Source organism: Ornithorhynchus anatinus, chromosome 11 (assembly GCF_004115215.2).
Source record: "Ornithorhynchus anatinus isolate Pmale09 chromosome 11, mOrnAna1.pri.v4, whole genome shotgun sequence".
Classification (NCBI taxonomy): domain Eukaryota; kingdom Metazoa; phylum Chordata; class Mammalia; order Monotremata; family Ornithorhynchidae; genus Ornithorhynchus; species Ornithorhynchus anatinus.
This window is the reverse complement of record NC_041738.1, coordinates 62,488,064-62,511,824: the sequence shown is the minus strand read 5'-3', so window position 1 is coordinate 62,511,824 and position 23,761 is coordinate 62,488,064. Positions and strand designations below refer to the sequence as shown.

At 52.4% G+C, this 23,761-nt stretch overlaps 1 protein-coding gene across 2 annotated transcripts in view; it reads left to right on the top strand.

Moving 5' to 3' along the window:
* TLK2 (tousled like kinase 2) overlaps window positions 1-21,150 on the top strand; it is an 82,439-nt gene extending 61,289 nt beyond the window's left edge. For both annotated transcript variants that reach the window (XM_029075229.1, XM_029075230.2), the window contains exons 14-22: window positions 1,049-1,146; window positions 2,847-2,928; window positions 4,481-4,572; window positions 7,358-7,447; window positions 8,923-9,092; window positions 11,247-11,385; window positions 18,376-18,487; window positions 19,284-19,391; window positions 19,728-21,150. In XM_029075229.1, the coding sequence (XP_028931062.1) occupies window positions 1,049-1,146; window positions 2,847-2,928; window positions 4,481-4,572; window positions 7,358-7,447; window positions 8,923-9,092; window positions 11,247-11,385; window positions 18,376-18,487; window positions 19,284-19,391; window positions 19,728-19,901 (1,065 nt within the window). In that variant the 3' untranslated portion in view covers window positions 19,902-21,150. The remainder of the gene's footprint in view (window positions 1-1,048; window positions 1,147-2,846; window positions 2,929-4,480; window positions 4,573-7,357; window positions 7,448-8,922; window positions 9,093-11,246; window positions 11,386-18,375; window positions 18,488-19,283; window positions 19,392-19,727) is intronic.
* The last annotated feature ends 2,611 nt before the right edge of the window (window positions 21,151-23,761 follow it).

Genomic DNA, 23,761 nt, shown 5'->3' with positions numbered 1-23,761 from the left:
GGGCAAAATGGACCGCCCCCTTTCCTCCCTCCTCTTCCCCTCTAACAATTAGTGTGGAGTTCAGATGTCCTGGCTCCAGAGAGAGCCTCGGCCAATTCTCACCAATGCAGTTTCCCATTTGAAAACAAGCCTTAAATTCATCCATCAGGAAGTAGGTACGGCCAACTGCCAGTAGGCTTCCCCCAGTTGACTCTGTGATGATAATTAACGAGCAAGAGGAGTAGAAGTGATAAGATGGGTCAGAAACCTTCAGCCCCCATGAAAGAGAAGCAGCCCTCATCTTTCCCCTTGGGCAACCCAAACTGAGCGGGAAGATGTTAAACCACGACCCGACTGCCACCAGGTTCCTTATGGTGCTCTCTACCAGAAGGAGAGGTGCGATAAAGTGGTGAGGTCATAATAATAACCACTGTGATATTTGCTAAAGCACTCTGTGCCAAGCACTGTCCTAAGTACTGAGATACTTGCAGGATAATCAAGCCAGACACAGTCCCTTCCCCACTTGGACCTCACAGAGGGAGAACGGGTATTGAGTCCCCATTTAAAGGAGAAGGAAACTGAGGCCCAGAACAGTTCAGGACTTGCCTGTGGTCACACAGCAGTCAGTGGTAGAGCCGGGATTGGAACCCAAGTCCTCTGACTCCTGGACCCGGGCTCTTTCCACTAGGCCGCACTGCTTCTCTCCCTTTGTCTAAGTGTAATTCCTGGTGGGGGAGGGTGTTTCCGAAAGAGGCCAACACCCACAGCTGGTGGCCCCCGCTCCCAATTTCTCAGCTCCATCTTCCCTGAGGACCCCAGGCCTTCCCAAGAAACACAGGTCATCAGCAGGTGATTTTCAGGTTCCCACATGAGAGCCTGAGTTGTTGTGAATACCCTGATCTTTTTTGTCCCTTCTTGGAGAGCTCAGCCCGGGGTTTCCTGCCATCAAACAGATGGACATCCTGCAGTCTCTTTAGGCCATCCAGTGTCTGCTGCTTCCTCAGGGGATGAGACTGAGAAAAACCCCATGCACTGAATCACCTTGGCCTTTTTTTGTCTCTTGTTTCAGGAGGAAGCCGAGATCCAGGCGGAACTGGAGAGACTAGAGAGGGTTAGAAATCTACACATCAGGGAATTAAAAAGGATACACAATGAAGATAATTCACAGTGAGCCACCGGTGGGGTGCGGGGGGTGGGGAGCTCTCTGAGAGCTGTCACCATGACAGAGGCACTGGAGCACCAGGCCTGCCCCGAGATTCTGAAGATTTGGCCCCCTTGGGGATGCATTGTCTGGGGGGGATCTCGGGGCCAATCTGATCCGCTCCATGGTCGGCAATTAGAAGACCTAACCGGCCTGTCAGTAGGCTGCACCATTTAACCTGTGGCGCTTTGTGACACAACTGGGGGTTTACCCAATTCTACCTATTTCTACCTCGTGGATCATTTTTTGTCAGTAGGGTTAAGTTTGAAAAAGGCACTTTTAAGTTTTCTTAATGCTTTCACTGGCAGAGGATTCCTGGTTTGAGAATCAGTCCTAATTCCATCACAGTCGCCGCAGTCAGATTTTAGCATGTCTGGTGGAGAGGTGAGGGTTGTGGGGGTTGGTGAATCGTCAGTTTTCTCCCCTGTTAAAAGTGGAAGCGTTGTGTATGATGAATGCCATAGCTGGAAGGATTGGTCATATCACATGGCAGATGTCTTGTTCTGGAAGGTTTAGTTTCCCCCCATCCTGTGAAACCTGGAGTGTCCTTGTGGGGCGGAGGGGATGGTTTTGGCTTGCCTTTATGGGAGTGTTGTCTTTAATTCATGCTCCCCCATCTAGTCCCACACCCCCCAAAACGAGACTTGAGTATTCAAGATGTAGATTGGGCCTGGAACCGAGATGCGCTAAGCCAGGGTGCCACAACCTGACCGTGCACCTAGGCCGGTGGGTACCTTGGGTCCACATCCATGCAGCCACTTATATGACTTGCATACCCCGGAGAAGAGCCCCCTTACTGAAGAAACACTGACTCGGAGATCTTGGGTGTGAAAGTGAAACCTGAAGTTTTTCACGATTTAAACCTGGTTTTTCAGTTAATGTATTTTTTAAAAAAGTCACCCCCCTCAAAATGTATTTTGTTTGAACTTGAAAGCGCCGTGCACCAAATAAAAGCCCATCTACCTAGAGGTATGGCAAAGTGAGAGACTGAAGTAGAAGGAGACCCTATAGTCCTCGGTAGAAAATAGGAAATGATAGCTCCGTTGTAAGACTGTAAGCTTGTTGTGGGCAGGGAATATGTTTACCAACTCTACTGTACTCTCCCAAGTGCTTAGTAGAGTACTTTGCACTCAGTAAGTGCTCAATAGATATCAGTGATGATGAACTAGGAAGCTCCACTTCCTGATAACCATTTGGCACCTCTGAAGAACCCATCACCTCCTGAAGTAAATGAATCCCAAGCAGAGTTTTTGTGTAGCTGCTTGCTTTCCTGCCCTAACCAGGGAGTTATGTAATCCTGTCTTTTCTCTTCCTGCTACACTCTCGGTCTCTCTTGCTTCTTGGCCATCGGAAGGGAAATAATGATATTTTCCCTCTTGTTGCTAGGGTTTGTCTTCTCTACTGTGGTGTCCACAGATACGTCGAGTTAGTGCACTCCAGGAGACTTTCTCATGAGGGCATTCGACCTTCCCACTGTGACCTATTAAACAATTGATAACACAGCATTAATTGTGGGGGAGGGAGCCCCGTTGCCCCCAAATGTCCATTGAGCAGTCACTTGGTGAGGTGTCATCATGTTTTGCTGTCTGGGGCTTTTCCAGGTTTGAGAGGGGACAGGACCCTAGTTTCTGCCTTCCTAGAGCTCTCCATCTCTTTATTTCCACAGATTTAAAGATCACCCCACGCTAAATGACAGATATTTGTTGTTACATCTTCTGGGAAGAGGAGGTTTCAGTGAGGTGTACAAGGTAAGTCGGCTGTCGGTAAACCTTTTAAGCAGAGGAAGCACTATAAAATCTGACTCTGCGAGACTGTTAGAGACCAAGCCACAGGAATGCGTGTGGCTGCTGGCTCAGATTTAGAAGCCACAAATTCGTCTTCCCAAGTTTGGCAAACCCACCACTGTCGGTCAGGGCCCTGGTGTCGAAGGATCGAGCTAGAGCAGCAGTTTAAAGGGGCTGGCTGTTTTGGGGCTCGCTGTGCCACTTAATAGCCCCCGACCCGGGCCAGCCTGGCCATAGCTTTTCGGTCCTCTTTTTCTTCAGAGTGAGAGAGGGCCCTCTGCAGTGGCCCCCGGAACTGAGCCCGGCTCATTAGCCGCAACCCCAGTGGCCCCGAGCACCAGCCTCGCGGATGAACCTGGTGGACCCTCACGGCAGCACCCCAATTCCTGCTCCCTTGCCAGAGGGCACCCCATCCCCTCTCCTCACTGGGTCCCTTCTACCCTAGGGCTCCCGCTGAGATGCGAGACCCATTGGGTAGCCATACAATGCCCGGAGCATGCGTCCCTTTGGAGTCAGCATCAAGTGGTTGGGATGAGACATTTCTTCCCCCCTTCCAGCATAGACTCAGATTGATCGCTAGTCAGTCGCAGACAGTCTTACCCAGTTTCTGCTGGGCAGTGAGAAATGGTTCTAGGGCATTTAGCCCACTCTTCCTCTTTGCTCTGCCATGGGGCTTCCTTGAGGGCACTAGAGGCCCTAGTGCAGCCGTGCTCTACCTGCCCTTAGCAGTCGTGAAGTGGGTGTTGGGTCATTGCCAGGCCACCACAGGGTCAATGCTCAGTCTGATTTGGGATCTTTCAGAGCGTTCAGTGGGCATTTTCAGGAATGAAGTTCGGGGTTCAAGTTGCGGGGTGATTTTTCAATTGTGGTAAAGTAGATCCCAGAGTCATTTTACGTCTCACTTTCTTCCGGAGAGAGCAGCGCCCGAAGGGGAGGTTTTCTAACAGAATGGTTTTCCCGCGGGAATGTTAGTGGTGCTTCTGGCTGTCCGCAGGCAGCCGTAGGGAACTTGCACCCCGCCTATGAGAGCCTGGGGTGATGATCACAGGGCAGTTCCCAGATCTCTCCGACACCACCCGCCACCCCTCCTCCCTCAGCCTCCTGCCCCCAACTGTCTGCCTAGTAAGGAGGCTGCTTAAAAAAAGTTCCTAAAAATAAAGTTTGGGTGGTTGGTACAGAAAGGGGATTGTTATTTTGTAATAGCTGTTTGGCCATGGCCTGTCTTGCTGTTTGTGGTGTGTGTGGTGTTTGTGTTTTCTAAACCCCTTGGTGCCAGTAAGTCTGGAGGCCTCTGAATTGTTATCACATCTCAAGTTTGGGAGTAGTTGGTTGCAGTGTGGAAACAAGTGACTATTGTAAAGCAGGACCTCCTGCTCCTCGGCTCTGGTTCCATCTTTGCTCTGTCCTGACCAGACCTATCTGCCAAAGGGTGTTCGGAAACCCTTTCCCACACCTGTGGTTCCTGCCGGCACTTTTTTGTCAGCGACTTGACCCGATTTTCCCCTTCTCTTTGCAGGCGTTCGATTTAACGGAACAGAGATACGTAGCTGTGAAAATCCACCAGTTAAACAAAAACTGGAGGGATGAGAAAAAGGAGAATTACCACAAGTGAGTAATGTTATAAAATTCTGGACTATATTCCAGTTTAAAATTTGGGGGGGGGGGGTGGAGTGGGGGGAAGGGGGGCTGGCTTCTACACCTTAAAAAAGCGGCTCAGAGAAGCCATTTCTCAAGCCATTGTGAGGACAGGCCGGGCGGCAGCTGCACAGCAGATGTGACTGTCACCATTTGACAGGCCAGGGCCTCTCTTGTGTCCATACCTCCAGCTCACCCACTAGTGTTCATGCTAAACAGTTCTGTTCTGTGAAGAAAGCCCGGTGGGCCATGAGTTCCCTATCTAGCACTCCTGATGAGCAGCCTCTCCCTCTTCCCAAATTGCCCACCACTGCAGACCCTCCCCTGTATTTAAAAGAGCAAAGAGGTTGGCTTCCAATCAATTTATTGAGCACCTACTGGGTGCAGAGCACTCTACTCAGCTCTTGGGAGAGTGCAATATAACAGACTTGATAGATATGTCCTCTTCCCACAAGGCGCTCAAAAGGGCCACCCTGCTCCGCTACTGCCATGTCCCTCCCCAGTGGATTTAACTTGACCTCCTCTCAGAGGAGGCAGGCTTCTTCCTCCCACCACCCAAAAGTAAGACGAGGGTCACGGGGCAGTGAAGCCGATCCTGCCCCAGCAGCCCAACTTTAGAGCCCAAACCTGCTATACCACACAGATTCCACTTCGGTGCCACATCTTCATTGGGCCGGAAGGGCAGGCATTTCACGCGAAAGAAAGAAATCCCACTAGCCCCTTAGTAGCCAGTGGCAAGATAAGTTCCCAAGCGATGACTATCTGCAGCAGAGCGCATCTCCTAGCATTGAAGCACAGCCCACTTCAACAGAACCATGCAGACTCTTGAGGAAATAGACAACAGCAGGATATCCAAGCCGAGCGGACAGCTGGCACGGAGAAATTCAAGCCAGGAGGGCAGAGGAAGCGTCTTGAGGACTCGGTGCTACATCCCAGACAGAAAATGGGAGTCAGCTGCTGAGGACAGACCAACAAGGAGCACTGCCATCGAGAAAGGGTGGGCTCTTTCCAAGCAAAAGCTTCATAAGGAATGAGAAATGAGGCAAAATAGAAAACAGCACCAGGCACTGTAATCATTAAATGGGACAGTGTATAAGGGGCCCCCTTTTTGTATGCACAGGTGGGACTGTGGTTCCCGTTCTGGCCTTTTTGGCTGCATCCACACACCATAAGTGAATGCTACCATCAGCGAAGCATTGTGCCCTAGTGGACAGAACACAAGCCTGGGAGTCAGAGGGCCTGGTTTCTAATCTCAGCGCTGCCACTTGTGTGCTGGATGACCTTGAACAAGTCTCGGAAAATTTTCTAGGATTCAGTTTCCTCATCCACTGTAAAATGGCGATTCAGTACCATTTCTTCTCCTTCAGACTGTGAGCCCCAAATAGGGCAGAGACTGTGTCCGATCTTACTGAATTGGATCCACCCCAGCGCTTAGTACAATGCTTGGCACATAGTAATCATTTAACAAATGCTATTATTATCATATCATCAAGATTATTTGTCTATTATTATGTGTTGTCTTTAATGATGATAATAATTGTATTTATTAAGTACTTACTAAGCCTGTTATGGGCAGGAACTGTGTCTGCTAATTCTGTTGTACTCTCCCAAGTGCCCAGTACAGTGCTCTGCACATAGTGAGCACTTGATAAATACCATTGATCAATTAATTGATTGCCAAGCACTGTTTTAAATGCTGGGGTAGATACAAGATATTCAGTTTGGACACAGGCTCACAGTCTCAGTAGACGGAGTAGAATTTAATCCCCATTTTATAGAAGAGGAAACTGAGGCACAGAGAAATTAAGTGACTTGCCCAGGGCCACGCACCAGACACGTGACGGAGCTAGGATCAGAACCCAGATCCCCTGACTCTCAGGCCCGTGCTCTTTCCACTAGGTCACGTTGCTTCTGCTAATTCTGTTGCATCGTACTCTCCCAAGTACAGCACTCTGCACATAGTAAGTGCTCAGTAAATATGACTGAAGGATCACTTCATATATATGCAGACCTTGGTGCCAGGTGTGGAACGATCATTAAACATAACACTGCACTGTGCACTTGGGAATGCTTAGGGAAGCAACTTGTCCAAGTGAATAGAGCACAGGTCTAGAGAAGCAGCGTGGCTCAGCGGAAAGAGCACGGGCTTGGGAGTCAGAGGTCATGGGTTTGAATCCCGACTCTGCCACTTGTCAACTGTGTGACTGTGGGCAAGTCACTTAACTTCTCTGTACCTCAGTTCCCTCATCTGTAAAATGGGGATGAAGACTGTGAGCCTCACGTAGGACAACCTGATTGCCCTCTATCTACCCCAGCGCTTAGAACAGTGCTCGGCACAGAGTAAGCGCTTAACAAATACCCCCCCCCCAAAAAAAAAGGTCTAGGAGTCAGAAGGACCTGGCTACTGATCCTTGCTCTTCCATTTGTCTGCTCTGTGGCCTTGGGCAAGTCACTTCTCCATGCCAAGGTTGAGTATCCAGAATCTATTACGTATGCCTAACATAGTAAGCGCTTAACAAATACCATTTAAAAGAAAAAAAAACCACACATTAGAGAACCGAAAGATCCAGTCCCCAACCTCAAGCATTTAAACCCTAAAGGAGATTACTCAGAACGGGGTAAGCAGAATGTAGTACACCAGAGTGAAGGAAGCTGGCATCTTTGGGAGAGGGAGACTAGGCAGGTGGGGCTGCACAGAGGACAGGTCTTGAAACCGCAGGTAAGAAAGTTTCTTGCTAACCCCCGGCATCGTTCGCAGGCACGCGTGTCGGGAGTACCGGATTCACAAGGAGCTGGACCATCCCCGGATCGTTAAGCTGTACGACTACTTTTCACTGGACACCGACTCGTAAGTCCTGGGCCTCCCAGACCTCTCCTAGATAACTCTCCCAGGGGCATGGCCAGAGTTGACCCAGCAAAGCCATTTTATTATAGATTTTGAACCCCAAGATGGAGGCTTTAACCTCCAGGAAGGACAGGGAGTTCAGTGTGGGGCAAGGGCAGGCAGTAGCACTTTCTTCAACCCATTCCCGGGAGCTAATCTTTGGGGGTCAGAGTTTCTGGGGCTCACGGTAGGGCAGAGTGTCATTTCCATTTGCCGGTTATTGTTTTGGGGCAAGAGTGTGAATCTTAAGTGACAGAGGAACTGAAGCGGCTCGGAAAGAGCATGAGTTCACAGGTGCCTACTGGGTGTTCGGGTTCTTCTGGGACTGAGGATCTGGCTTGGCAGGGTGTTGGGGGAGGGAGAAGTCCTTTTGCAGGGGCTTCCAGAAGAGGTTGGGTTCCGGACCGTCGCTCTGGACCATGGGCATCCAGGTGGCCTCGTGGGAAAAGTACTGACGCTTGGGCCAAAACAACAAAAAATTGTGCTTTGCGAGTCCATCTATAGCCTCGGTATATCGGTAGGCTCAACCATTGTGTCCTCCAAATACCGGTGGCAATGCAAGGCTGGTAGGAGAAACTCCCTGTGCCTGGCGACTTAACCTTTTCGCTCATAGATGCTTCCCAGCATTGTCGATTCCTAAGATTGTCAGATTGGGGGCATTTCCACAGCCTAAACTTCAGGGGGTAAACGGACCCTTCCAGAGAGGTGTCCAGGGAGTGTCACTCTCTCAGGTATCAACGTCCCTGCCCCAGAGCATGGTGGTCTCGGATATGTATCGGAGAGCTGCTCTGGGCCCAGGTCTGCCCCAGCTGCTCAGGTAAAGAACAGATCATGAAAAGGAGCTCTACCTAGTGGAAAGAGCACGGGCCTGGGAGTCAGAAGGACCTGGGTTCTAATCCCAGTTCCATCACTTGTCTCCTCTGTGGACTTGGGCTGGTCACTTCACTTCTTTGTGCCTCAGTTCCCTCATCTGAAAAAGAGGATTAAGACTGTAGGACATGCCCTGTGTCCAACCTGAATAGTTTTTATCTCCCTCAGTGCTTACTGCCTGGTACGTAGTAAGCACTTAACAATTACCATTTAAAAGAGTCAGATAAGGTGTCATCAGAATTCTCAGACAGGTTTCAAAAGAGCCACCTGATGATGGGCAGTTTCCAGAACTCCCATTTCTAGAATAACGATTGCAACTCTAGTCCCCGGTGGATTTGGCAGCCATTAAAGCGAAGGTGCGGCAGAGCGCAGGTTTCCCCAGTCGGTCTGGGGACTGGAGAGCGGCGAGAACAGGAGGAAAGAGGGAGGGACGGAGGAGGAGGAGGAGGAAGCCTTCTCCCAGAACTCCGGCCGAGCGCCTCCGTGACCATACGTCGCCCTTTGTCGGCGAAGGCCAGAAGCTGGTTGTACCGGGTGCCTTCATGTCGTTTCCCTTTTTTCCCCTCTAGGTTCTGTACAGTATTAGAGTACTGTGAGGGAAACGACCTGGATTTCTACCTGAAACAGCACAAGCTAATGTCCGAGAAGGAGGCCCGGTCCATCATCATGCAGATTGTCAATGCTTTAAAGTACCTGAATGAAATCAAGCCTCCCATCATACACTATGACCTTAAGCCAGGTGAGCGTCTCTGCGGAGCGGCCACGTCGAGATCCAGCGTCCACCATCCGCAAGCGGGGCCCTGGACGGGGCATCTGGCGAGCCGGGAGAGTGGGGTGACCTCCTGCTCGGTCACTTGCAGCCCTCTCTCCCCCGGCTCCTTGACCGGAGCTCACCCTTCCTGGCCAGTGCTGCCCAGGCCTCCGCAAAGCCCGAGGCCCAGCCTCTTTCCGTTGAGCCGGAGAACGTGTGGGGCCGGGCGCCCTGGCTCCCGGCCCGCCCACCGTGGCTACGGGTGGCGCTGTTGCACCGGCTTCGCTCCTCCCGAACGAACTCCGGTGTCCAGGCGGCCCGGGTGCCCGGCCCTTTCCGGGGGTAGCCGCGTGTGCCACCGTTATGGAGGTGAATTTCTGTCAAAAAGACACTGGAAATGGCAGGGGAGCCGGGAGCGAAAAGGCACCATAAGGCAGGGGAGGAAACTGCACACTTATGCCGGGCTCAGAGACGATATTCATTCATTCATTCAATAGTATTTATTGAGCGCTTACTATTCATTCATTCAATAGTATTTATTGAGCGCGTACTATGTGCAGAGCACTGTACTAAGCACTCGGAATGTACGAATCAGCAAGAGATACAGTCCCTGCCCATTGATGGGCTTACAGTCTAATCTTACTATGTGCAGAGCACTGTACTAAGCGCTTGGAATGTACAATTCGACAACAGATAGAGACAATCCCTGCCCAGTGACGGGCTCACAGTCTAATCGGGGGAGACGGACAAAAACAAGACAACGTCATCACGATATATAGAATCAAGGGGATGTACACCTCATTAACAAAATAAATAGGGTAGTAAAAATCTATACAAATGATGAGGGGAAGGGGGAGGAGCATAGGGAAAGGGGGCTTAGCTGAGGGGAGGTGAAGGGGGGAAAGGGTGGGGGGGGCGCAGAGAGGGAGGAGAGGAAAAGGGGAAGCTAAGTCTGGAAAGGCCTCTCGGAGGAGGTGAGCTCTCAGTAGGGCTTTGAAGAGGGGAAGAGAGTTAGTTTGGCGGCAGTGAGGAGGGAGGGCATTCCAGGACAGCGGTAGGACATGAGCCAGAGGTCGACGGCGGGATAGGCGTGAATGGGGGACGGTGAGCAGGTGGGCGGCAGAGGAGCGGAGCGTGTGGGGTGGGCAGTAGAAAGAGAGAAGGGAGGAGAGGTAGGCGGGGGCAAGGTGATGGAGAGCCTTAAAGCCCAGAGTGAGAAGTTTTTGTTTCATGTGGTGGTTGATAGGCATATAAAACAGACACCGTGGGACTGCTTGCAGGGCCCAGGTCCCTGTTTTTTTAGGACATATTATTCTTGAGTCGAGATGGTATGAATGCCTAACCTTACTGGAAACACTCAATTATTCAGAATCTCTACCTAATCAGCAGCACCGTGTTCTGTGCTTTCTGGACTGGTCAATCCATAGGGGCTGATAGGTACCCCCTTCTGAGGGCCACTGGCCCTCCTCCCAGACCGTCAGCTTGAGCCTTATGGTCCTTGGTGGTCTGGATTTCCTAGCTGGGGATGTGGGCTGAGGACCCCCGATCCCAGCCCCATACCTCTTCCACCCAATTCCCTCAGCCTTGAAGTGGCACAGCGGCCAGCTGGAACTAAGCCTTGGTCAAGGGCATCCCAGGGGGCTGGAGGAATCCCACACACCTCTGTGGAGCGGGCAACTTCGGGCCCCATGTCAGCCCGGCCCTGACCCTGATCCCGATCCCAGCTCTGGCTGACCTCTCGATTTTTCATGGAGTTTCCTCACTTCTGTATTCCCCTAATCTTCTCTGGAGGCCCCTCCAGAAGTTTCAGCTGGAATATGTCTACCTACTCTGATCTAGGGCTATTCTCCCAAGAGCTTAATGCAATCATAAATACAAATTGATTGATTGAATTGTCCCACTACCCATGACTTCTGAACAACTGTACCAGACCGTTTGATTTCTTTTGCTTCTTTCAACATTTGGGCCTACCATTTCTGGAAATTAGAGGTGCGGAGCAAGGTACTCTGATCTGGCCTGCTGTCTTGCTCCTTCTCCCAGATGATTTGAGGCTCCATGGGTTTGGAGCTTGGGTGTCATTCTCCTCTCTCTATGCCCATATGCAGGCGAGTCTACTCAATCTTAATGTTCTTGCCCTTTCAGGTAATATTCTTCTAGTCAATGGTACCGCATGCGGGGAGATAAAAATCACCGATTTTGGCCTTTCCAAGATCATGGACGACGATAGCTACAATTCAGTGGATGGCATGGAGCTGACATCCCAGGGGGCCGGTACTTACTGGTATGTAGCCTAGAACCTCCTTTCAGGTAGCCGAGGTGCCTCCGTTCAGTGGAAGCCCCGTGAGCCACCGAGACGACCAGACTTCTGGATTTGCTGGCCGGTTACTTGGCCCTCCTCCCCTTCCAACTTTGAGCCACCATTGGCCTCCGTTTAGCCCCCGTCCCTCCATAAACTGGCTGCTTATGGAAACAGCATGGCCCAGTGGAAGGAGCACAGGCCTAGGAGTCAGAGGACGTGGGTTCTAATTCCAGCTCTGCCACTTGCCTCCTGTGTGACCTCGGGCAAATCACTTTACTTCTCTGGGCCTCAGTTACCTCATTTGTAAAATGGGGATTGAGACCGTGAGCCCCACGTGAGACAGGAACTGTGTCCGATCCGACTACCTTGTATCTACCCCAGCGCTTTGTGCTTGGCACATAGTAAGTACTTAAAAAATAATACAGGTATCATTGTTATTACTATGCCATAAACTGGCCTCATTTCTCTGCCCTCTTCTTCCTCTTCCCCTTGCCGGGGTCATCACTGGAGACTGGGGTAAGCTAAATGACCAAGCAGGGTACACTCTTTGCTGCTACATTGGCCAGCCTCCCAGGGAACAACACGGCACACCACCCACCCCCCGTCCTCCGGGCCCTTGGAGATGGCATCTCCGCTGTTTAAACTGACAATGCAGAAGGGAGCAAAGGGCTCTTGGCTTGAACTTGCTGGAGCTTCAAGGGGAGAATCCAACTGCATATTAATGTTCCTCATCAATATTAATGATGGCTATTAAACATGCACGATGTGCTAGAGCACTGGGTGGGAGACAAGATAAATAGATCAGACTCATCTCTGTCCCACTCGAGGAAGGCAGGGTGCCGGGGAGTGCTCACAGCCTTAGAGATAGAGCAAGTATGTTTGTAAGTATGTAAGTAAGTATAGAAGTCAGTCCCCATTTTCCAGCTGACAAGACCGAGGCACCGAGAGGTTAAGTGATTCGCCGAAGGTCACCCAGCAGGTGATTGGCAGAGTTGGGTCCTGAAGCTGGGTGTCCTGGCTCCCAATCCCATACTCCTTCCACTAGTTTAGGTATTTAGTTTATGTCCCCTGTCCACCATTAATATTCTCTGGGCATTTTCTCTGTGCAGAGCACTGCACTAAACACTCTGAGAGAGTACAATAGAAGACACGATCCGGGACCCCAAGGGGGTTAAAATGAAGTTGACAGATTTTTCTCCCCTTGTCTGACTGCATTGTGTTTCTTTGTCTATGTTCCTAGAAGGCAGCGATCATGTCTGACTTGCTCTTGTCATTATTATATCATTATTGTGTTTGTTAAGCACTTACTGCGTGTCTAGCCCCATTCCAAGCACTGGAGTAGATACAAGTTATTCAGGTCGGACACCATCCCCGTCCCACGTGGGGCTCACAGGCTAAGTCACGGTCTTGATTGCTCCGTCCAGTGCTTCGCCTAGGCAGATGTTGAACACGTGTTTGTTGATGATAATCAGTGCGATGTGCGCTCAACCTCCCTTCTGCCCCACCCCAGGAGGCTCTTCTAACCCAGCTTTGATTCCAAAGGGCTTGTGGGGGTGGAATCGACAGTCAAAAGTGTTACTTAAGTAAAACTGCCAAGTGGCAGGTTAAAAACGGAAGCCGCGCTTCGGGTGTTTATTCCCTGGGTGTTACTGTGTGTTGAGCTCTAGTGTCCGCTGTACTCTGCCTCCTGCACAACTCTTTGGAAGCTCACTGTCCATTTCGATCTGGGGATCTCTGTGATTTGCTGCTGTAATGAGGAAAGAGGATAAAGGCCCGAAGCCTCCCCCCGATTCCCGAGAAGCTGCCGGTCCGTGTCGTGAACGGACACGGAGGGTCAGCCGGACCCCACGTTGGTCCTCTGAGGATCGGGGGGTAGGGGTCTCGTTTGGGAAGGAACCGGAGGAGGGGGACGTGTAGTGGACAATTGCGGCAGACTTCTCCATGATTAAAATGAAAAATACTTCAAAGCAGGATGTGAGGGGCGCCGTGGGCTCCCTAGGAGCCTTGTGGCCCTCTTGACTGCAAGATTTTGCCGAACACCCACTGCGGATGGAAACCTGTACTGAGCACTTGGGGAGAGGATAGTAGAGTTGGAAGAGATTCTCGATTGTGCTGAGACCTTGCCAGATAGCTGCAGTGGATCTCCTTGTGTGTCCGGTCCATTGCCATTTATCAAGTCATCTCTTTTCTGGTTAGATGTTCTGGTTAGAGAAGCAGCATGGCTTAGTGGGAAGAGCATGGGCCTGGGAGTCAGAAGGTCATGGATTTTAATGCCGGCTCCCCCACTTGTCTGCTGTGTGACCTTGGGCAAGTCGCTTCACTTCTCTGGGCCTCAGTTCCCTCATCTGTAAAATGGGGATTAAGACTGTGAGCCCCATGTGGGACAGGAACTGTGTCCAACCTGTTTATTTTGTATCTACCGTGGCGCTTAGAACAGTGCCTGGCACACAGTAAGCACTTAACAAGTACTATTATTATTAGTGAATAGAACATGGCCCTGGGAGTCTGAAGGACCTGGGTTCTAATCTTGACTCCGCCACTTGTCTGCTCTGGGAACTTGGTCAAGTCCATGTTCTCTGTGCCTCAGTTACCTCATCTGGAAAATGGGGATTGAGACAGTGAGCCCTCTGTGGGAAAGGGACTATGTCCAACTTGATTATCTTGTATAATAATAATGGTATTTGTTAAGCGCTTATTATGTGCCAAGCATTGTTCTAAGCCCTGGGGTAGATACAAGGTAATCAGGTTGTCCCACATGGGGCTCATAGTCTTAATCCCCATCTTACAGATGAGGTAACTGTGGCACAGAGAAGTTAAGTGGCTTGCCCAAGGTCACGCAGCAGACAAGTGGTGGAGCCGGGATTAGAACCCACGTCCTCTGACTCCCAAGCCCGGGCCCTTTCCACTGAGCCACGCTGCTTCTCCACCCCAGTACATAGTACCCAGCACATAGTAAGTGCTTAACAAATACCGTTAATTTTTTTTTTAAAAGTTCACCTTTTTGCCTCCCCCAACCTTGATATTTTCTGCAAATAAATGAATTCCCCACCCCCCAAAAGAGAAGTTCCATTTGAACAGATCCACCATCTGCATTTTCCCTAGTGTGGTTTTCTGCTGCAATTTTGTGTCCTAAAGAGTAGCAAACCAGGAGATTTGGACTTCCAAATGCATCTGTAACAGGCATGAAAGAGCAAAGAGTGGTGTATGCTCTCGCTCTTCTCTCGCATTCTCTTTCTTTTGTGCTTTCTCTCTCTTGTGATCTCTCTGTCTCTCTCTCTCACTCCCCCTTCCTCCTTCGTTGACTCTGCATCTGAGGTTTCTTTCTTCCAGCATGTTTCTTGGCTGAAGCTTTTCATTGTGAAATAATTCTGCAGTTGAACACCTCGGTCAGCAAAAAAAAGTCACGTAAAAACAAGAAACCAGATTCTGTTCCCAAATATTTGAAACCCTGGGGCAGGGAAGTTCCAGGGTCGTCTCAGACAGAGTTAAGAGTTTGCCGATTTGGGATGAGTGAGGGATTTGCTCGGTTTTGCTCCCGCCCCTCAGCTTCCCTGCCCTTCCAGCTGCGCATTTTGGTGTTCGTGGCTGGGAGTGGCCTCGGCTCTGGCAGAATCAGCCTCCCAGCTGGCTGTCGGCAGAGGTCGATGGGTCATTTTGTGAGTTCTAAATTGCAGTGTGCTCTGGCTTGGACCGGCCCGGGGAAAGGAGGGGATGTTTGGCCCCCGGACAGGCTAGGGGGTTCTGGGTGGCCGCCCCGGCCGATTTGCTGGGGACAGTTTTGTGGCCTGTCCCCACAGGGGCCCGGCGAGAGCGTTTGCATCAGGACCGAGTTGCTCTGACAAAGCCAGTGGGGCTTGACTGACTTTACTGACAGAGTTTAGCTGTAAGTAACTGTGCTTGTTCTTTTTTTTTTTTTTTAATTTTAAAGGGTACTTGTTAAGAGCTTACTATGTGCCAGGCACTGTAGTAATAATAATGATGATATTTAAGTGTCTACTATGTGCCAAGCACTGTTCCAAGCCCTGGGATAGATACAAGGTTATCAGGTTGAACACAGTCCCTGTCCCACGTGGGGCTCACAGTATTCATCCCCATTTTACGGATGAGGTAACTGAGGCACAAACTGACTTGCACAAGGTCAAACGGCAGGCGGGTGGCGGAACCCGGATTAGAACCCAGGTTCTTCTGGCCCCCGGGGCCGTGGTCTATCCACTACACCACGCGTCTTCTCACGGAATAGAGCCCAGGGATCGATATTAGATAATCGGTTTGGATACAGTCGCTGTCCCACACAGGGCTAACGGTCTAAGTACGAGGGAATAGGATTGAATCCCCATTTTGCAGATGAGGTAATTGAAACACAAAGATGTGAAGTGACGTGCCCATGGTCACACAGCAGACAACTGGTAGATGCGGGCTTAAAACCCAGGTCCTCTTAAGTCCCAAGCCCATGCTCTTACTGCTAACTAGGGCCCAATGGTCCCTCCCTCATCCACCTTGGAGATGAGCAGACGAGGGCCTTGGATCAGATTGTTCGAGATCTAGAGCCGCTGCTCCTCTGGAGTGGGTGAGGTGGTGGGGGCCCTCTGAACTGAACATCCCCCGGGGTGCCAGGCACTGTCTTTGGGAAAGGGCAACAGAAACCTGAGGCCCGTGCCCTATCGCTAAATCAGTGCGCTTAATAAATAGTAAGTGCTTACTGTGTGCAGAGCACTCCAATAAGTGCTTGGGAGCTAGTGGGAGACATAGATATAAAAAATCTTCAAGGTATCCTCTGCATCCTTCGCTTCTCACTGAACTTCGATCTTGTCAATCTCCCCACTGACTCCGTGCCCAAGTCCTCCCTTTGACCTGGAACTCCCTCCCCCTTCATACACGACAGACCACCACGCTCCCCACCTTCCAAGCCTTATTAAAATCACATCTCCTCTGAGGCCTTCCCAGACCAAGCCTTCATTTCCCCAGCTCCTTCACCCTTATGCATCACCCTTGCCCTTGGATTTATACCATTCATTCATCCCACTCTTAGCCCCACAGGACTATAGCCCCACATGTCTGAATCCTTAATTAAGATCTGTCTCCCCCTCTAGACTGTAAGCTCTTTGTGGGCAGGGAATACAGTGCTCTGCACACGGTAAGCACTCAGTAAATAGCCATTAATGGATTTGCAATATTGGCTGCGCCTGTTCCTCCTGGAAGTCGGTCCTGAGTCCTCCATCCGAGTGGACACCCGATCAGTGGAAAACCCAGCTGCGCCCACAAGCCCTGGGTGTTTCTTCCTGGGAAGCAGCTCCTGGGCTAGGGGGGTGTCTGCCCCCTGCCCTTGAGAAAATGGGGAGAGTTGATGGTGTAGAACTGGGCTGAGTAAGGCAGTAGGGGCTAGAGAGGGGCAGACCGGGGGTGACGAAGCACTCTCGTTTCAGAAGGGAAGCCGGAGCCGCTTTATAAATAGACACTGTGCCGGGCTGGCGGCGGTCCGGCTCTAGTGGCGTGGCCATGGCGTACCCTGCCCTCACCCGCTCAGGATGAGCCACGGCCCCAGATGCTGGCCTGAGTCACTGAGAACGGTCGCCTCCAGGGGGTCGGTCTGTGGGACCTTCTATCCATCAGCACCCCTAGTTGGGCAAAGATCACAGGAAACTGAGGCAGAGCCTGAAAAGGGGATGTAGCCACAGCCTGGTGGGATGGGGGGGCGAATGGGGAACTCTTTTTTTTAAAAAAAATTAATGGTATTTCTTAAGCATTTACTATGTGCCAGGCATTGTACTAGGCTCAGGGGTAGGTACAAGTTAATCAAGTTGGACACAGTCCCTATCCCACATGGGGCTCACTGTCTTAATCCCCATTTTATCATAATAATAATGGCATTTGTTAAGCGCTTACTATGTGCAAAGCACTGTTCTAAGCGCTGGGGGGGATACAAGGTGATCAGGTTGTCCCACGTGGGGCTCACAGTCTTCATCCCCATTTTACAGATGAGGTAACAGGCCCAGAGAAGTCAAGTGACTTGGCCGAAGTCACACATCTGACAAGTGGCGGAGCCGGGATTAGAACTCCTGACCTCTGACTAGAAGTGAAGTGCCTAGCCCGAAGTCACCCAGCAGACAAGTGGTAGAGCTGGGATTAGAACCGTGTCCTTCTGACTCCCAGGCCCGAAGCTCTTTGGTAGCCTTAGATTGCTGGACAAGAGATTCCAGTCTTGGGGCTTATGGGCGAGGCCGCTGGATTCCACCTCTCACGTCTCTCTGGGTGGAGTTTCACTTACGCCTCTGGTTTGAAGTACTCTGGACGATGTTACTCATTTAAGACGGTATTTGTTCGGTGCTTATTATCTGTGGGTAAGCATTGTGCCAAGCCCTGGAGCAGGTGCCCGAGAATCAGGTCGCACACATCCCCTGCCCTTTGACGGGAGTCACGTTCTAAGAAGGAGGAAGAGAGGAGAGCAGAGAAGTAAAGTGACTTGCCCAGAGTCACCCAGCGGGCCAGGGGCGGAGCCGGGATTTGAGCTTCTGTCTCCTGACTCCCAGCCCTTTGCTCTCTCCACTAGGGTTCCCTTCCCAGGTGTACTGCATTCCATGGCCAGAACCAGCCTGGGCCAAATTCTCCACCTGTGGGTCGCGAATTCGACTTGACCGTTCTTTTCCTATAGCTGGGGATAGGCGGGACTTTCTGGACCCGGGGCTCGAGCGCGCACTGGGGTGACCAGGCCCGTGCTCACGAGCCTTCCACCTCGTGTGGACTGTTGGGGACTGAAGTCTGCACATCAGCCGGCTTCCGGGCGTGACCCAGTACACCGCGGAGCACGAGCAAGGCCCCGAGCTCTACACGTCCTGGGGCCTAATCTAATACAAGCCCAAGTCTCCTGTCCTCTGCCCCATCAAAACAGGGCATCTCCGTCTCCGTGCCTCATCTCTCGGGAGCCCTTGGCCTGAACGGTCGTGGCCCTAAGAACCTTTCTGTTCTCTTCCTTAGGTATCTGCCACCAGAGTGTTTTGTGGTGGGGAAGGAACCTCCAAAGATCTCCAATAAAGTCGACGTCTGGTCTGTCGGCGTTATCTTCTATCAGTGCCTCTATGGCAGAAAGGTAAGGACATTTTTGGGTTAATAATAATGATGATAATAATTGTGGTATTTGAGTGCTTACTATTTTCCAGGCACTGTACTAAGCCCTGGGGTGGATAATAATAATAATGATGGCAATTGTTAAGCGCTTACTATGTTCAAAGCACTGTTCTAAGCGCTGGGGCGGGAGGTACAAGGTGATCAGGTTATCCCACATGGGGCGCTCAGTCTTAATCCCCATTTTACAGATGAGGTAACTGAGGCCCAGAGAAGTTGAGTGATTTGCCCAAAGTCACACCGCTAACAAGTGACGGAGCCGGGATTAGAACCCATGACCTCTGACTCCCAAGCCCGGGCTCTTTCCACTGAGCCACGCTGCTTCTTTGGATGCAAGCAAATCGAGTTGGACACACATGGGGCTCGCAGTCTCTCCTCGTTGCCCCTCGTGGTCTTGGGGCCGGCAGGAACGCCGAGTGGGCCGGGCCGGGCCTGCTGCCCAGAAACGGGCCTTTTTCTTTGGTGTGGGGTGCCCCCACCCGGAGCAGGAGCCGGTCCTGGGAGGGTTGCTGATCTCTGGAGCGAAGGAGCAACGTCAAGGGCTCATCCCCACTCCTTCCTCCCTCGCTAGGGGAAAAGGAGCCCCAGGAGGCAGGGGCGGGGGCAGATCCGTAATGATATGGCTTCAGCCGTGCTAACCCTCCCCTTGAGCGCCCCACCCCTCACCCCACCAGTCCGTCCGCCCGTGTCTTAGTTGCTTCCGTTTGCTTGCTGGGTCCGGCCCGAGCCTCAGCCGCTCCCTCCTCCACCCTGTCTCGCAGCCCTTTGGCCATAACCAGTCCCAGCAAGACATTCTACAGGAGAACACCATTCTGAAAGCTACTGAGGTGCAGTTCCCGCCAAAGCCGGTGGTCACCCCCGAGGCAAAGGTCAGTGTTTCCCCAAGCAGGAGCCGGGCAGGGCCCGGGGCATGGGAGTGACCCGTTCCTGTTGTCACCGTTGGGGGCGGGGGGGGCTTGCCACGAAGCAGCAGTGTCGAGGGATGCAGAGCAGCCCCGGCTTCGGCTCTGCCTGGGAAGAGCGGTAAAGAGGCCGGCCAGCTCGGGGGCAGTGGGCCGCAGCGGGGCTACTGCCCCTGGCCTTCCCTTCCCAGGCGGCCCGAGTCTTTTTTCGTTCCAGCAGTTGGGCCCCCTCCACCCCCACGCTCCCTCCCTCTCTCCCTTGCTCTGGCTGAGCTGCTCCCTTGTCTGCCCTCGCCGCCTCAGGCCTTTATCCGGCGCTGCCTGGCCTACCGCAAGGAGGACCGCATCGACGTCCAGCAACTGGCGTGCGACCTGTACCTGCTGCCCCACATCCGGAAATCCGTCTCCACCAGCAGCCCCGCGGGCGCTGCCCTGGCGTCCACTTCCGGGGCGTCCAATAACAGCGCTTCGAATTGAGGCGGACACTGGGCCAAAAACCGCTCCCCACCAACCACCGGGCCTCGGGGCCCCCAGACGGACTTGGGACACAGTAGGGGCACCCCCCCCGACCGGCAGAATCCCAGTGGACCTCCCGGAACCTGCACCAGGTGCTTTCTTTCCTTGCTTTGTTCCCATCCGTAGAGCATGACAGCCATCACTTCTCACCGAGGAGGGACCTCCGGCCCCCGGCCTCGGGGGATGGGGCCTGGCCGGAGGCAGCCCGCCCCCCGCACTCTGTGCCGGTCAAGATTACCGGTCCAGATCACCGGCGCCGGCCGCTCTAAGGGAGAAAAAGCTACCGGTTTCCCGGACTGTGAACTCATGAGCAATGGGCTCGGGGGGCACTGACAGCAAGCGAGCAGCGCTTCAGATGAAGAATGTGGACTTGGCATACGGACTGGGCTAGTCCAGGGCCTCTATTTAAACTGGGTCTTTTCTTTTAATAAAGTTGAGGTAACATCTCCGGGGAAGCCCCACAGCACAAGGGTTCAGCTGGGGATGGCGTTTGACTCTCTGCCCTTTGGAGGAAAATAAAAAAGTTGCTAATGTCCGTTCAAGGCACTAGAGGTAGTGTTTTACCCCCCAAATGATTTCAATTTTTTTTTTTTTTTAAATGCAGCTTTCTCTCTCCCCTCTCCCCCCTTTTTTTTTATTTTGAAGAAAAATAAAAAAAGACTTTGGTCATAAAGTGAAACCCGTATTAGCAGGTACGTGGCAAAGTTCATTCCAGTCAAATGCAGCTTTCTCCTCCTCCTCCTCCTCCTCCTCCTCCTCCTCCTCCTCCTCCTCATCGTCCTCCATCTGGCGCGGCCTGTGTGCGATCGATTCCCTTCCTCTCGGCGGGGGAAGAGTTGAGTGGGATTCGGGTCGAAGCACAGGTAGCAGGGCCCGGGAGGGTCTTTGCCGTCAGACAGAGAACGGGGTTGGAAGACCGCGGCTTGGAGCCTCTCTGGGTTTGCAACTGTTTCTCCACAACTTGGAACACATGACGGTTGTCCCTTTTAATTTATTTGAAGTGCTATTTTTTTAAATAAAGGTTGGTCTGTCCATGCAGTACTCTTGGATTCTGTGAGTATAGTATCTGTTGAATATTCAAAAGGCAGTCAGAAAACGGGCTGGGAGCAACATTTCGTTTGAGAGATCAGTAGTTCTTACACATGATCTTTCTGTGCTCACTAAACATTGTACGTTTCTTGTTAACTTCACTATTAAAACTTGAGCAGCGCGTCAGCTTTCCTCTGTGAGATCTTTGGCAGGGAAACTGGGCCCCCCTCCCAACGTCTCCCCGGCACACACTCGGCCTTGGGGGTGGTGAGGGGTTCGTGTGTGTATGTGCGCATGTGCTCGGTGCGGCGGCGAGCGTCGGTGGGTTTGACTCACTGGCCTTAGTTGTCTGATCCGGCTGACTCTCCAGGCCCCTCCCCCATCCCATCCCCACCCCCTATTCCCCACTCCCCCACCCTGGGCTGATGGTTTTTCCTGAAGGAGGGGGCCCTTGGCGGTCATCTTTTTTGAATCGGTCACCTCTGAGTTGGGTGACCCGCCTGAGGCCGAGGCGAAGCGGGAGGCCGGGGGCCTGGAGCCTGGCGCCTGAACATGTGGCAGCCAGGTTGGAATGCTGCTCATATGTGGCAAGGAGGCTTGGCCAAAAATGTTTAAAGATGCAGCCTTCAGGAGGGGGCGGGGAGAGAGGAACCTTATCCGGAGGAGCGGAGGGAGGGAGGGAGGATGGCGGGGGCGGGAGGAGGCGCAGGGAGAGAGACAGAGAGAGCGGCCAATGGGGGAAGGATCAGAGTCCAGCCCTCAGGTCCCAGAGCGCAGGCCGCGCCTGGGGGCACATTTTCTCAGCATACTGTCTGTGTTGTGTCCACCGCTGTCAGGGGGACCGGGCCTCAGGCAACACAGGAGAAACCCACATCCTGGACTCGAGATTCCAGCAGGTCCCGGGGCAGGGGCTACTCCCCCGGACGGTGCTGGGGCCAGCGGACGTCTCTGGTCGCTGCCTGGCAGACCTGAGGCCGTGGTCCCCCGAGATCGGGTGGGGGTGGGGGAGACGCGCAGAGGAGAGCCGGCCCCCGGGGGTGTTGACATGAGCAGTTTCTGCGTCTAATCCGCCGAGCTGTTTCCATAGTCCACCGTTTATTTGAACTGTTTGTGCCCGGGCCATGTCTCTGAATGCTCCTCTGTGGTTTCCTGCGCTCTGCTCCCGTAACCAGCCCCCTGCTCAGGTCTGGGATCTTGTCTTGTTCTTCTGGGTATCGAGGAAGGGCAACCGTTGGGCTTCCATTGGCCCCGGAAGGAGGAGGCGCACCCCCGAACCTCCCCAGGATGGAGGTTGGGTCTCCTCATCCACTCCAGAGGTGGTGCGGATGCTGTTGGCCTTTCCCAGTGCTAATGGAGAAGCCAGTCCAGGGCCCTGGCAAGCTTGTGCCCACGACGTGGTTTGTTAATATGGGTTTCACTTTCTCCAGGGAAGTCTGTTACCGCCACCATGTTCATTTACTGATAAATGTGTATTAATTTGTAACTTCAACCCAGCCAGACTGTTTTGACTTTACCCAACAGATGAAAACATGGATATTAAAATAAGTTTTAAGAAGTGAATTTCCCGGCCTCTTGATTTCACCACAGGCTGCCCCCTTCAGCTGCTGGGGGTGTGCGTGTGTTGGAGGGTGGGGGTGAGAGGGAAAGAGAAGAGCCAGGCGCTACAGGCGAAGTGCCAGCTCATCGGTTGGTTGTGGGAGTTGCAGACAGGTTGGGAATGAGAGTCTCCGGGGAGACCTGGCCCGGAAAATTGCCTCTCCACGGACTCTCTGCCTGCCAGACTCCTGGCCTGTTCTGCTTTAGCGGGTGAATCCTGGGCCAGAAGTGCAGCAGTTGGTTCCCTCCCAGCTCGGGACCTATTGGTGGCATGAGCGATGATCCCCAATCCAAACATTCTCTGATTTTATATTTTTTATGGTGTTCGCTAAGCTCTTACTATGTGCCAGGCACTGTACTAAGCGCTGGGGTAGATACACGCTAATCAGGTTGGACAAAGTCCATGTCCCATGTGGGGCTCAAAGCTTTAATCCCCATTTTATAGATGAAACAGAGGCCCAGAGAAGTTGTGACTCGGCTAAGGTCACACAGCAGAAGAGTGGTAAAGCTGGGATTAGAACCCATGTCCTTCTGACTCCCAGACCTGTGTTCTATCCACTAGGCCACACTGCTTCTCAATTGTAGTATTGTTCAGTGCTTACTCTGTGTCATACACTGCTAAGCAGAGGTAGATCAGACACAGTCCCTGTCCCACCCTGGGCTCACCAATGGAGGGAGAAGAGATCATTTTGAATGGTATTTGTTCAGCTCTTCCTATGTGCCAGACACTGTACTAAATGTTGGAATAGATATGGACACAGTCCATGTTCCAAGTGAAGCTCAAAGTCTTGAACCCCATTTTCAGATGAGGTAACAGACGCAGAGAAGTGAAGTGACTTGCCCAGCATCACAGCAGAAAAGTGGCAGAGCTGGGATAAGAACCCAAGTCTAAGAACGGGCGACTCCCGGGCCCGTTCTCCATCCACGAGGCCACGCTTTGCAGAAAAGGAAGTTGAGGCACAGAGGAGTTAGCGACTTGCCCGAAATCATACAACAGGCAGGTGGCAGAAGGGAGATTAGAACCCAAGATTCCGGTCTCCCAGCCCTACATTCTTTCCACTAGGCCAAACTGCTGCTCTGTCCAGGTGCCTGCTCAGGTTTGGAGGATGAGCAAAGGCCTTGGGGCGTGGGGCTGGGGGCTCAAGGCTTTAATTCTAGGAAGGAGCGGGCAAGTGGGAGCCGGGGCCGACGCTCGG